Source organism: Cyrtonyx montezumae, unplaced genomic scaffold (assembly GCF_038088225.1).
Source record: "Cyrtonyx montezumae isolate F1298 unplaced genomic scaffold, pur_monq_1.0 scaffold_21, whole genome shotgun sequence".
NCBI classification, from domain to species: Eukaryota; Metazoa; Chordata; class Aves; order Galliformes; family Odontophoridae; genus Cyrtonyx; species Cyrtonyx montezumae.
This window is the reverse complement of record NW_027071948.1, coordinates 2,700,066-2,713,962: the sequence shown is the minus strand read 5'-3', so window position 1 is coordinate 2,713,962 and position 13,897 is coordinate 2,700,066. Positions and strand designations below refer to the sequence as shown.

At 57.5% G+C, this 13,897-nt stretch overlaps 1 protein-coding gene across 4 annotated transcripts; it reads left to right on the top strand.

Annotated features, from left to right (window-relative positions):
- Positions 1-1,577: 1,577 nt before the first annotated feature.
- Positions 1,578-12,688, top strand: PLEKHN1 (pleckstrin homology domain containing N1). 4 transcript variants are annotated; one of them, XM_065737985.1, is made up of 15 exons: positions 1,578-1,717; positions 2,711-2,810; positions 5,138-5,284; positions 5,396-5,476; positions 6,225-6,312; positions 7,657-7,781; positions 7,950-8,099; positions 8,187-8,267; positions 9,795-9,864; positions 10,092-10,246; positions 10,517-10,696; positions 10,825-11,064; positions 11,212-11,322; positions 11,535-11,583; positions 11,794-12,688. In XM_065737985.1, exons 1-15 carry the CDS (start codon positions 1,638-1,640, stop codon positions 11,964-11,966), a joined length of 1,830 nt encoding a protein of 609 aa, XP_065594057.1. In that variant the 5' UTR covers positions 1,578-1,637; the 3' UTR covers positions 11,967-12,688. The 4 variants fall into 4 exon arrangements, with proteins under 4 accessions (XP_065594057.1, XP_065594059.1, XP_065594060.1 ...); XM_065737987.1 differs by lacking the exon at positions 10,825-11,064; XM_065737986.1 differs by lacking the exon at positions 11,212-11,322 and having other exon boundaries at positions 1,579-1,717.
- Positions 12,689-13,897: the final 1,209 nt, after the last annotated feature.

The following is a 13,897-nucleotide window of genomic DNA, read 5'->3' as shown; positions in this document are numbered from 1 at the left end:
CTCCAGCTGTCACCGGGGTGGGAGGAGTGGAGAGGGCTCGGATCTGCTCGGATCTGCCTTCACGAGCTGCTGCCACTCACTGCTGGCTGGGGGGAGTGCCAGGCCCCCTTCATGGGAGCAGGGGGTGAAAAGGGCAGCGCAGAGCTGCGTGGCAGAAGGGGTAACCGCATCCGTGGGGCCCAAGGGGGGGGACTTTCCCATGCACGCACGCTCCCAGCCCTGCAGCAGAGCCCCGTGCTGTCACACTGGCTTGGCTGCTGCCCGGCCGTGTCCTCTTTCTGTCTGCTCTCCAGGCTCCTGCTTCCCTCTCGGGCTTCTATAAATAACTGGAAAAGTCTTTCCGAGGTCTGGAGCACGCCGGAGGAACAGCACGTTTCTGGTCACGGTGCTGACCGTGTTAGCCACGGCTCTTAGCAGGAATTGGACCTTTCCTGACAAAAATCCCAGTTGCTGCTGTTGGCTGTGAGCTTCGGTGGCTGCCAGGAGGCACCGGGACACGGCTGTGTGGGGACTGCAGGGTGTGCAGAAGTGCCCAGCCCAAAGGTCTATGGGGCTTCTGCATGGGGCAGGGGGTGTCCCATCACTTTACCTGGCCACAAAGGGTTAATGAGTAACACAAGGAGTGGGAGAAGAGGCAGATCTGAAAGCAGAAGGTGCGGGAGCCTTTGGCAGACGTTCTGTTCTTAGCAGCTGTGGGATTGGTGCTGTGGGATGTGCTGCTTTTGTTCAGCTCCAGGACAAGGTGTGTGCGGAGTCCAACAAACCCTGCACGTCCTGAAGGCTTCACAGAGCCAACCCCAGCGTGGTTCCAGCAGCCCTGCTAGCAAAACATCCTCTCCCGGTCTTAAAACCTCTTGTCAGAGAATCCATCACAGTCCTGGAGGTGATCCAGCAAGGAATGAACCTTCCCATTAAAACACACACACGCTGCTTTGGGGTTAAACTTCCCCTCCCTTTCTCAGCATCAGCCCCGGGTTGCTCTGGGTTAATGCGGACAAGACCTTCTCCCTGCAAACCCCTCTCTGCCAGAGGGGTCTTCCTCACCCACCGAGATAGTGCTGTCCCCATTAACTCCTTCCATGCCAAATGCTGCTCCTGTGAGTGAACAGCCATGACCCAAAACTCTTCTTGCAGAACGCTGGGATGTGAGTTCTGAGTGCTTTGGGTTTGCTTCACACCACCACGGAAAGGAAAGAGTTTCCCCATTTGCAGTGACTGTACCTCCTGGCTTTATTTATTTTTATTTTTATTTTTCAATCAGCGGGACAGAAACGATCAGCCTGCATCCACCTTTCGCACCCATTACCATCTCTTTCCGCATCCCCTTTTTCCTCCAGCCAACCCGAGCGACCATTGACTCCCAGTAGAAAAAATGCTCCCGGGGCATTTCTGCAGCCCTATCCCGTGCTCAGCCCTGGGACGCAGCCCCTCCCCACACGTCCCGGCCCCACGCGGGGCGGAGGAGAGGCAGCCGGTGAGAACCCTCGGCCAAAAGTCTGTTTGCTGCCGGCTCACACCCACAAGTCACTGCCGACAGACGGAAGCGGGGCATGGCTGCGTGACTGAGCTCCCAGTGCTCCCAGTGCTCCCAGTGCTCCCAGTGCTCCCAGTGCTCCCAGTGCTCCCAGGCTGTGGGCATGGGGAACATTGCCTGCGTCCCGCAGGCGCCCGGGGGGTTCCGACACTCCTTCAGGAGGAAACCTTCGCTGAAGAAAGAGTGAGTACGCGTGGTTTCATTGGGAACGGGGTCGGTGCTGAGCCCTGCTTTGGGAATCCCAGCGTTCCCATTCCCAGCAATGGGAGCTCTGTGGGGGATTTGCACGGTGCCACGGCAGCTGCGGGCACATGGGGAGGGATTGCAGTGCTGTGCTGGAGTGCTGCAGCCACACTGCCCCGAGGAACAGCAGGATTTATTTCGCTTGAGATGGGAAATACCTCCTCCTCTCTGTGGGGCACAGAATGCTCAGCGTTGCTTTGTTCCCTGTTTTATTTGTGCTGCTGTGACTCTAACCATGACCTTAAATCCTAGCCCTAACCCTAACCATAACCCTAACAGTAACTCTAACCATAACCCTAACCCATAACCATAACCCTGACGGTAACCCAGCCCTAACCCAGCCCTAACCCAGCATACCCATCCCTATTCCTTTTGAAAGAAAACCCCAAACCCTGGGGCACTCAGCCTGATCTCTGCTGTGTCCCCATGGGAAGAAAACACCCCTGAACCCCCCACCCCCCACTCCCCCCAGGGGTGGTGCTGCCCTCGGCTACCCAAATGGGACTCCTTGTGTGCTGCACTGGGAGGAACTGGGAGCTCTGTGGGGGTGGAGGGGAGGAGAGGAAAACCACAAAGACCCCATGACACCCAGCAGTGTGCCTGGGTGCCCTCTCAGCCCCAGGGGCCTCACAGTGGGGCTGGAGGTGGCACACTGCAGCGGGACGTGGCTGCCCTGCACTGCTCCCAGGATCAGCTGAGAGCGTTTGGTGACGTGAAGATATGAAAAATAAAACAAAGCAACACCGACAGGTGCAGCCCAAAACCCACTGCGATCATCCCGGGTGGTTATCAGCCCAGTGCTGGGCTGGGATGATGAGAAAACCCACGGCAAACTGCACACAGAGCTTTGCAAGTTCCCTATTTCTGGGCAGAACACACTCCGCATCAGCTCAGATGTGTGCATTCCCCCCCTCCCCCTTCTCCACCCCATAGGCAAAATGGGAAGAAAAAGCTGCCCAGCTTCTTCGGCATAGATGGCGATGGGGAGAGGGATACGACGACGGACAAAATCCTGCAGTACATCCCCGGGAAGGCAAGTACCAGCACATCCCACCCCACAGGCTGCGTTCCCACCCATCCCAGGGCCAGAGGTGCACCGGGCCCTGCAGCAGGGCAGCAGCACGGCCATCCCATCGCAGCCCAGGGGTCCCCGTGGGGGGGATAAGGACGTGTTGCATCTCTAGGTGTGTGATTCAGGGGGAATGCAGCGCGGTGGGAACGCTGTCTCCTCTCTGAGCTTTTTGTTTCTGGGTAGGAAGGGAAAATGCGAGCGAGCACTCAAAGGTAGGATGATTCATTCCCACGCTGGAATGAGACGGAGCAGGCAGCAGTATTAGCAATGAGCCCTGGGAAGATAATCAGGAAGGGCAGGTCTGCCCTGGGCACGTAGCAGCCCCGTGGCCATATGGCTGCGTCCCAGCACTGCTCGGGGAACGCGGCTCTGGGTGTTTGCACGGGACCTTGGGGTGGTCCAGGGCAGCTCTGGCTGCATGTGGGGAAGGGGAAACTGAGGCAGGGTGCTGAGCTCGCTATGAGGGACATCCAGCGTGCAACTCAGAACCAGTCGTGGTGGGACATCTCCCACCTGCGAGGTGATGGAGTCAGCCCCAGCTGTGCGCATGCACCTTGTGCTGGGGGCATCCCCCGCCCCCACCACGGATAGCATCCCCGTGCGGTTCCCACACCCCAACCCGTTTCCCACCCTTCCCAGCCACAAATCCTCAGGGGAAGGATGTGCCCGGAGCTCGGCTCCGGCTTTGGGTGCTCTGATAGCAGCAGCACTCAGAGCCCGCGGGGCTGAGCCCTTCCTGCGGGGTGATTCAGCGGGGAGTCAGCGGGGGCTGCGGGTTAATCAGCAACCGGCTCTACCTGCGGGATGAGCAGCGGGGACGTGGGGAGGGCAGCGAGGTGTCGGGGTTGGAGCTGCCAGCTGCTTGCCAAGCCCTGGGAGAAAGCTGGATGCCTGGGATCCGCTCTGCCCGCAGCCCGAGGGGAGAGCAAAAGGGACAGAAAAACGCGGAGAGCCCCTCCTGGTTATAAAAAAGGATCTGACCTGAGCTGTCCCGCTTCTTCCTGCCCGACCGCAGGAGCTGATCGGCGCTGATAAGACCGCTGGCGCTTGGAAACCTTCTCAATTACATCTTTCTCAAGAGAGAAAAATCCCAATCCCTCCCTTTGCCCACGGGCCACGCGGGGTCAGAGCCGCTCCCCTGCCCCCTCACCCCCCCACCCCCACCCCTGACCTGCAGCTGGAAACACAGAGCAAGCCCCGGGTTTCTCCGAGGATGGATGGTGATGGTGTGAAAGGGATAAAAACTGAGGATAAAAACTGAGCCACCGGGCACTGCGGGTGCTGGGGTCCGAGCAGCAGTGCTGCCTGGGAAGCTCAAAAGCAATCATTCCCCGTGGTTAACTGCCTCTGGTGAGAGCATCCAGCAGGTCCCCACATCTGGGGGTGGCACTGCACGGAGATGGGAGGGATACTGCTGCATAGCTGCACCCCGAGGAGATATCAGAGCTCCGTGTGGGTGCAGAAGGAGCTCAGCTCTTCAGATATAAGGGTCCCGTGAGCTGCTGAGCACCAGGGATGGCTGGGGCTGCAGGAGGGGTTGGTGCCATTCCGCACGGCTGAGTCATGGGGGCCCACAGGGGTGAGCTGTGTGCTGCCTGCCCTGCATTCATCACGGGGAGCAGCAGCTGTCTCTGTGCCGGAGGGGTTAGGGCTGTCCCCCGGCTCCGTGCTGCGTTCCTGGAAATGCAGCTCCAACGTGTCACCATTGCAGCCCTCCCGACTTGACATGGGTGGAAATAACCCCATGCAGATGGGTAAAAAAAGGTCCCCCCGGACTTTTTTTCTGCCTGATGCCCATAGCTGAGTGAGCTTGTGGCTTCCATCCTCTTTCTTCTGCTTGGCAGTGAATATCTCCAAGCTTGTGTGTAATACCCCACGGGCTGCAGGCAGCAGAGTGCAATAGGGGCATGGGTTTGTGACGTTGCACATGGGAGGAATTTCCATCAAGCCAGAGCTCAGGAAACAAGGGAAACCCCTGGCCTGGAAGGCAAACTGCATTGTGTTAGCCTTGCTCGGTCCTCATCCCAGTGAATTGGGTCAGGATGGCAGGAGGTCAGCTATGGAGTTGGGAAACCCTACATGTGCTTCTGCACGTGCCCTTTCCCACCCCAGAAAGTGTCCCTCCAGCTCCTGCCTCCCCCAGCCCACACATCCCCAGCTCTGCCAGCTGTGTCCAAAGCCCATGCTGGCACAGAGACCTCCAAAACAAGAGCAGATGTGCTGGGGACACCTCTCCCATCCATCCGTTATCCTGCCTCTGACCTGCTCATCCCCTATCTTTGGTACAGAGTATTCAGAGCCAAGAAAACCAGAAGGAAAACCTGGACCAGAGGTTCCCCAGCCTGTTCAAGAAGGGACGGAGGAAAACGGTCGTCAGGAACCTGGGGAAAATCATCTATTACTCCAAGGTCAAGTTCAAGTTTCAGCACTGCCAGGTAATTCACGGCTGCAGTGTGGGGTCACTAGGATGTGGGGAGCAGTGCTGGGCAATGGGACCTACAGCTGTGGCAGGTGTCTGCCAGAAACCCCAAATGTGTTTTCTGCAGGAGGTCAATGACTGCTACCTGGAGCTCTTCCAGTCTCACCTGTACTTCCAGTCCATGGGCTCCAATGGGCTCACCTACCAGGTAGGGCACCTCCTAGGGGCAGCATGGCCAAACTGGGGGCACTGGGTGGGATGGGACAGAACGGGATGGGCCCCCACTAGCAACCATTCAACCTGGTGATGCTAGTTCACTGCGCAGCCAAAAAATCACAACCAAACCAACCCTCAGCACGTTCTCCCTTTGCACGAGTGAGTAACTCCAACTGAGCATGGCTGCTTTGTGGATGCTGGGGAAATTCATCCCTTTTAGGGATGATTTATCATCTTCTAGGTCACTTGAGGTTAATGCAATATGACAATGTGCTCTCTTGACTCACGCAGCAAGCCGGCCTTCAGCCGAAAAGACACACGGCAGAATGCAAACACTGCCACCAATCCCCTGCCTGCTTTATAAACAGCCCCTTGGATTATTAATTCAAAAGGAATTAAAAAGGAATTAATGTGCCAGCGGCAGCCCCCAGACGTTGCAGTAATTAGCATCTTTCAGAGAGCCCGAGATGGGAGCGCACGCTTGTCATCACTCCCGTGCCTCGTTAGAGCAGGGTGTGAAGGGCTGGGGCACAGGAGCAGAGCAGCTCAGCTCTGCTTTATGCTATTTCCACATTCTGGTTTTCTTGTGTTCACTTTTGCTGAGCTTTCTCCAAAACCTGAAATCAGTGCTTCATGGAAGGAAGGTCCAGATGTTTGCAGCTGTTGGCAGCCCAACCTATGGGAAAGGGGCATTCCTCGTGGGTTGCCCACTAAAACAGCAGTGTCTCCTTCCTGCACAGGGCCTGCTGCCTCTGAAAGAGCTGAACGTGTGTGAAATGGAGAGCAGGAGGAGCGCGGGGCAGGAGGAGCACGCCTTCCGCATCACAGGTCCGTGCCCCACGGTTTGAGCCGAGAGCAGAGGGTGCGTGAACCACAGCTGCCCCACGGTGACCAAGTGGGGAACCACGTTGTGGGGAGAGGAGGCAGGGAACCGGTGTGGGGCTCTGCATTCTTGCCTGGTAGGGATGCTCAGGGCTATGGGCAGGGATGGGGCTGAGTGGGGACTCCCCCATCAGTGCTGCTGCCTTTTTAGGCTTTCCATGTGCTCGTCTTGCTTGTACAAGGGATAATGAGCTGGCTGCAGCGTGGCCAGAGGCATCTTAGCTGAGTTATAGCAGCCCCAAGAGCCCAGGGGTGGTAGTTAGAGCCAGGAGTGCACAGAAATAGGGAAGAGATCCTGGAAAGACACAGAGCCAAGGAACAGAAAGCCATGCCATGGCCACCCAGAGATGGAAATGAGACCCAAGTGGTAAAAAGGAGATGCCCACAACGTTGCTATGCTTTGGGCTCGTGGTCCAGCTGCTGGTGCTGGTGGGGCCATGAACACTTGGACCTGACTCACGGGTGTGGCTCTGTGCTTGCCCAGAGCTTTCCTGCAGGATGAGGAAGGACGGTGTGGGACAGAGCAGGGGGCTGGTATGGGTTGCTTAGCATGGCTGTGTCATTGCTGCTGCTCTGCAGGACTTGGGAAGCACCCAAGATCCTGGGAAATGCAGCTAGACACCCACCTTGCAACCCTATCGAGCAGGGGATCACTTTATCCCCATTGCAAAGATGGAGAAACCAAGGCAGGGAATTGGGGAGGAGCCCAGACCTGCAGGGTCCAATAGTTCCTCGTACCCAACCACTGAGATGGAGCTGAGCGGAGCGATGCAGGGACAGCCGCTCTGCCTCAGCTTCCCCCCTCCACTGTGTTTGTGGCAGTGCATTTCTGGCAAGCTGGAGGTGTTTCAAAGTCTTAATTACCCGATCTTCATAGCTAGCACAGGTCTCAGGAGATGAAAGGCTCCAACAGAGGGCAAAGTACCATGTTCATCCCATGTGCTCGCTTATCTGACTCCTTCCAAGCCCCACAAATCCCCGTCTCACTGAGCACGCATCGGGTTTGCTTATAACCTGAGATCTCCAGTTAATTATTAATCCTAACATCCATCCCTCAGCCAGCCAGAAGTGCTGATTAACGTCATTAGATTGTCTCTGCAGTGAGTAGCAGGGGGTGTGAGGCTTCATTTGTGCTGCAGCTTGTCTGGCACAGGTGGAGCAATAAATACACACTTTGCGAAGCAGCTGGTCTATACATTTACAGCCAAAGCAAAGTTGAGAAGCACGGTGGTGCCCTTTGATGCTATGCTCAATGCCCAGCTCAGCACATCTTGTCTCTCCAACACCCAGGTCCGTTGCTGAACCCCCTGGTTGTGTTCTGCCCCACGGAGCTGGAGCTGAAGCAGTGGCTCTATCACCTGGAGAAGCAGATCCACCTGAATGGAGGGAGCCTGGGCTTGCCCTCTGTTGCTCAGGTTGGTGCTTGGGGCTGGGATGCATGTGCTCAGCACTGGGTGGATGCTACGCTCTCCATCACCTCTTGCAACCCCTTGGGTTGAGTCTGGGGAAATTCTCACCCAATATCCAGAGCTTGCTGAACATTTCAAAGGGGAGGGCACATCTCTGCTCCGCTCCATCCTTAGGACGACTGGAAGCAGAGCTCAGTGGGGAAGGAGGAGCTGCGGTGGTCAGTGCAAAACATGCCCGTCCAGGAGTGGAGGGGGACCCAGCGGGAATCCCTCGGCGACGTCCTCTGTGTTTCCAAAGTGAAGCTCCAGCACCTGCCTTTCCAGGTAGGACAACCTCTCTTCTGTGCCTGGGTTGGAGCACCTGCAGGGGAGCTCTGGCCCAGAGCCCAGCCCTGCTCTGTACTTCCCTAGGAGCAGCACGAGCGCCTGCTGGTGCTGTACCCCACCACACTGGTGATCGTGTCCGAAGAGCACAACGGCCTCTACTTCAAGGTACGTTCATCCTCCAGCATCACCTCTTTCTCCCCCCAACCCACAGCACAGCTTTGGCTCTTTGTTCCCTCCACCTGGCTCCCCTCCTTCTCTTGGCAAGGACTCTGCCTCCCTTGCCAGCTGGCAGGTGAACAGCAGCGGGGTGTTGCAAGCCCTCTTCCCATGAGAAACACCTTGCTCTCCTCCAAAGCCCTGCGGGGAAGGAGCTGTCTGTGAGCAGCGCAGCACAGGGAGGAGGAGGAGAAAGCCAGCAGCACCCAGGCAGCGTGCATGGTGTGGGGGCTGCACCTGTATCACCTGCAGTTGCCCCACAAGCCAACATCTCAGGCATCACTGCTACGGCTGTCAAGAAGCTGTGTGCACTGCAAGTCTGTTTTCTCGTGCTGGAGCAGAGAAACGAGCCGTGTAGTGCCCAACCCGACCGGTGCGCATCACCAGGATGCTATGTCACTGCGTCCGTGCCATGCCCTGAGGGATGCAGGCTGCTTTAATTGGAGTGGGAAGAGCTGCGTGGAGCATCCGTGGGCTGGAGTGGGGCCATGCACTATGGGAGCTTTCCCTGAGCACCCGCCTGGGTGTTTCCCTGTGCCACGCCTCGGGCTGAGCTTGTTTTTGGGAGCCCATCATTTGCAGCTCCTGGGAAGAGGACACTGCACGAGGGGGCCCTGGGCTGGGCTCCCGGATGAACTCATCTCTTTTGAAACCTTAAACTGGATTTGTCTTCCCCATCCTTACCACGCTGCCTTCCCACGGTGTGGGGCTGCGGGGGATTCCCTGTGAACCGGCTCTTCCACGGGCATGCCAGGGCACAGCAGCCTTCTCCCAGCACTTCTGCTGAGCCCTCCCATTAATGTGAACAAAGCCTGGCCCTTCTTCTCGCTGGTTTTGGGGGGTTGCTGTGCCCAGGAGGGCTGTTTGCAAGGGATGCTCTGTGCCTACCCCACACCAGCCCCCACTCATACATGGTGGCACCAAAGTCCATTTCTTACAGCAGCAGCAGAGGGAACTGAGTCACAGAGTGCCACATTAGTTTTTCCTCCTAAGATCAGCCCTGCTCGGACCGTAAATCTCCTTCCCGCACAGGAAAAATAATGTAGGAGTTTGTCATCACTCCCTCAGCACCAAGCCACCTCCGGGGCTGTGCAATGCCACCGTGGACGTGCGTGCAATGATGGCATCACACTCAGCACTCCCTCCCAGCCCGGAGGCTGCAGGTGTTGGGGACAAGCTGGGGACAGAGTGCCTCTGCCACGTGTGCCACCAGAGTGGCGGCCACAAGTGCACCCGACAGCCCAGGGCTCACGTTTCAGCTGCTGGCACCCGCGGGGCTCAGCTCTGTCTTTGTGAGGCTTTGCAAGGGTATGGAGAGGGGGTTCCTGGCTGCCTGGCTGAAAACCCCAGCCAGCAGGTCAGCTTTTGCCAGGGCAATGCTTGTATGGTGTTCTGGAGGTGTCAGGTGCTGAAAGGGGGGAAAATATTGCAAAGAGGGCTAGGAAAAAGACGGTGCTTTTCTTTTTCCCCCAACAGGGCGAGCTGCCACTCAACGCCATCCAGGTGTTGTTTGAAGAAAACGAGAAAAGCTCATTTTTAATAGAAGGTGTGTGCTCAGGGCTGTGCTGGCTGCAGGCTGGGGTGGGATCCTCTCGTCTCGTGGGGGTTTATGGCGATGGTTTATGGGGTATGAAGTACGAGGATGGGATATGGGGATGGAGCATGAGGATGGGGTATGGGGATGGGGTATGGGGATGCCCATGGGTTCCTGGGGGAAGCACCGTGGGCTGCAGCCTGGTCCCAGCAGCAGCCCCACGCGATGCTGTCTCGCAGGCCGGCTGATCAACTCCATCCGCGTCATCTGCCGCAGCTATGAGGATTACCAGGAGTGGCTCTACTGCCTCAAAACAGCCCAGTTTCGAAATGCTGACTCCTCCCTGTCCGGATCAGAGAGTTTCTCAGGATCAAAAGTGCCACACCTCAGCCAGGTAACAGCTGTTGCGGATTTGCATGGAAACCAACAGAAATCCAATGGGCATGGGGATGGGTGGCTTTTCCACAAGCAGCCAGGCTGAGACGGATCATGAAGCTTCAGCCCCATCCGTAAGGGTGCCCAGCCCTAGGGTTCTCCATCCATGGGATGCCCAGCCCTAGGGAGCTCCATCTGCAGGATGCTCATCCCTGTGGAGCAGCACATTAGTGCAGGGTGTTGGGATGCTCAGGTTGCTCTGATGCAATCCTCTTCTCTTCCCCTGCAGTTTGCTGGCAGCGGGAGGGGCTCGCTGGCCTCTGACGGCCGCACCAACTCCTGGGCATCCGGAGGGAAAGGGACCAACACTCTGACACACCTTTCCCAGCACAGCGGCTCTCTGCATGACACGCAGTCCTTCGTGGTGCTGGAGGAGCCGCACAGCCCCGGCTATTCCCAACCTCTCCATGTGAGTGAGCCCCCTGCCCAAATCCTGAGCAATCAGTGGGGAAGAAAGGGGCGGAGCGTCCAAGAAAGGCGGTGACCCTACACGTGGGTCCAGGCTGCTTGAAAAGAGACGACTTTGCCTTTTTGCAGTGCCTGCCCCACGCCAACTGGCCGAGCACGGTGCTGCCTGTGCAGGAGCTGCGGAGGGGCAGCAGCACCAAGAAACCCAAAGGCAGATGTGGTCCATGCACACAGGACGTGGAGCAGGCACCGTGCAGCAGCCTCCTCCCCCAGCACCCCGTCCTGCCTGCTTTGTACAGCGAGCCATACTGCACCTACAGCACCCCACATCGCCCCACGGACCCCCCAGAACAGCTGGAGCTGAGCAATGTAAGGGTTGGCTGTAGCACCACGGGGCTGGTGCATGTTCCCCTTCTGTTTTCCTCACTGCAATGCTTGTGGGAAGCAATCTGGCTTAAAGGTGGGGGGCTGCTTGTCTCCGTGGCGGGTGTCAGCTCTGCCATTTGCTCTGTTTAGGTCCTGCAGTGCCAGAAGATCACCCAGCCCCTGCCTGGCAGGCACTGGATGGAGGTGCTTGGGGCACAAAGACACCCCCAGCCTCCTGCTGATGCTCCATACCTTGCCAGCGTGAGTGTGTCAGCACAGCCCTGGGGCAGGCAGCAGCCCTGCAGTGCTGTTCTGCAGGCACCTGGGGGGGGGGGGGCTGGGGGCCTGACTTGCCTCTCTGAGGGCTGCAGCCTGTTGCATGCATGGGTGCATCCTGGGGAGTGGGGATGGCACGGGGTACCCCAGAGCTGCAGCACTGTGCCGTCCCCATCAGTGCATCTCCTCCTTTCCAGGTGTCATCTCTGTCAGAGGAACATCTGGGCCCCTTGCTGCAGCCACCAGGTGAGGCCCATGGGTGCTGCTGGGTGCTCCACCCCCATCTGCATCCCCACCCATGACCCCACTCGCATCCCCCTTTGCTACTTTTGGAGCAGGGCTGAAGGAGTGCCCTTCCGGGGACCCACGTGTGCCCTTCCCTCCTCCTTGCTGACTGCAGGCAGCAGAATCAAGCTGCTTTGGAGGAGCTCTCAGGGCTGTGCTGTCTCCCTGCAGATGATGGCACTGGTGCCTACGACATGCCAGAGGGCAGCTGCCTGCACCACGACTCCGCAGTGTACCACGACTACGCCGAGCTGCAGAGCTTCCAGAGCGAGCTCAGCTATGACAACCTGTGGGACGCCGAGGGCAGGGAGCCAGAAAGCCCAGCACCCTTCTATGAGGTCTGAGCAGGGGGCTCAGGGAGCACAGGACGGCTCCTGGGCTCTGTTTTCCCACCCTGGTGGGTGTAGGAAGCAAAGGGATCCGCAGCGATCCCTGCGAGCAGTGTTAAGGACACCCCAGAACGATGCCCTGGGTTCCTCCTGGGGGAAGGGGGAGGGCACATCCTCCTCCCACCTCTCAGTGCCTGGGGGCAGCTGGGGAGATCAGGGCACAAACAACAGGGGACAGAGTCTGGGTGCTATCGCTCTGCAGCCTCTTGGCCAGATCCTTCAGCACATACAGGGTCAGCAGCAAACCCAAATGTTTTTGGTTTTTTTCTTACCTGAGGCTCCAAATTCTTCACCTTTGTCCCCTGGAGAGGCTGCAAACCAAACATAGCAACGAAATCTCTGTTTCAGTGCACACAAAGCAACCCAGCAGCATTTTGTACTTGAATACTTATGTATTGCATTGTGCTTATCTGTATTTTTCAGAAGGTATCCAGCAAAGTTTACATGGCGAGGTTTGAGTGGGTTCGATGTATTTAATGTGTACGTGTGGCTGAGTGGGAGATGTATTTAATTTTGAAGCCCTGGATGGGGCTGTGTGTGTTGGGTTGGGTCTTCTGCTGTCGTCGTGTCGTTTCGGGTTTACCCTCGTGTTGGGAAGCTGTGTACAAATAACCAAAAGGATCTATTTATTCACAATGGAACGGTACTGTGAGCCCTACAATTACAGTGCACCTTCCTCTGGCAGGCGTCGTTCTCTCTTTGCCATCCCTGGTTGAGGTGATATTCACCCAGAGGTGCAAAAAAACCTTTGTTGTTTGGGTTTTTTTTGCTTCCCCCACCCCCCCACGTCCTGGGGGTGTCGGGAAGGGGCTCTCCAATCCACCCCATGCACTCTGCATGGGGCAGCATGCAGCAGGGCAGCACTGCACCCCACAGCAGCAGCTCTCCCCCCCATTCCCCCTAAGCTGCAGCCTCAGTGCATGGCTCCAACATCAGGTCCTGAGCTCCATCTAGGTGAGATGTGGCAGTGTGTGGGGTGCAGCTCTGTCGCTGCCCTCTGGGTGGGGGCACCCACCCAAATATCCCCTCCTGGCATTGCTCTCCTTCATCAGGAGGTGGCAGTCCCAGCCCCCAGCACTTCGAGGCCCTGCAGGAGGACGGCAGTGACGCAGCCCTGACCTGGCAGAAATGTCTGCAGGAAGCTTTGCTCTCATCTCATGACAGGAGAGGAGACTGAAATATAAAAGGTGCTGCTCAGGCCAAGCAGATGGCAGCACAGAGCCGTTGCCACCCCCAGCACACGGTGCACGCAGGCAGTGGGGCCAGCACCTGCCTGACTTTTTCAAGGAGGTGTCAGCCGTGGGAGCTCAGTGCAGGGCAGCGTGGCACGGTGGCAAGCACGCGGCCTCGAGGATGCACCCGAAAGGTCGTTTCTATTGTGGTGGTGGGGCTGGTGCTGAGATGCTGAGCTGGCTGCTTCCTAAGGGTGGCTTGGGGGGGGTACACCATGGGTTGACCTGGCTGCCAAGAGAGGTGAGCGCTTGGGTGCCCACGTTCTGAAGGAGCACACCATGCACGCCAAGGATTGAAGGAGATAGATCTTTATTAGAAGCTTACAGCACATTTAGACTGTTCTCCTCCTCCATGCAAATCCTCATACCCAATGTACAGCCCTTACACAGTCTGTATGGAGCTGGTACCTCTCCCTCACCGCATGCTGCCACGTATCCCACTGCACAACCGTGTGCTCTCTGCTCTGCACTTATGGTCTTCAGTGCAACCCATGCATGACACTCTGTATTACAAGGGAAGAGTGGAATCTCTTCTTCTTGCCCCTTATTGCCTCAGACTGCTCCTATAAACCTCCTAAGCAGACCCACATGGGATTTGGGGGCAGATTTCCCCAGTACCTTTGTGGATCCATTCCCTAACTGCATACCCAACCT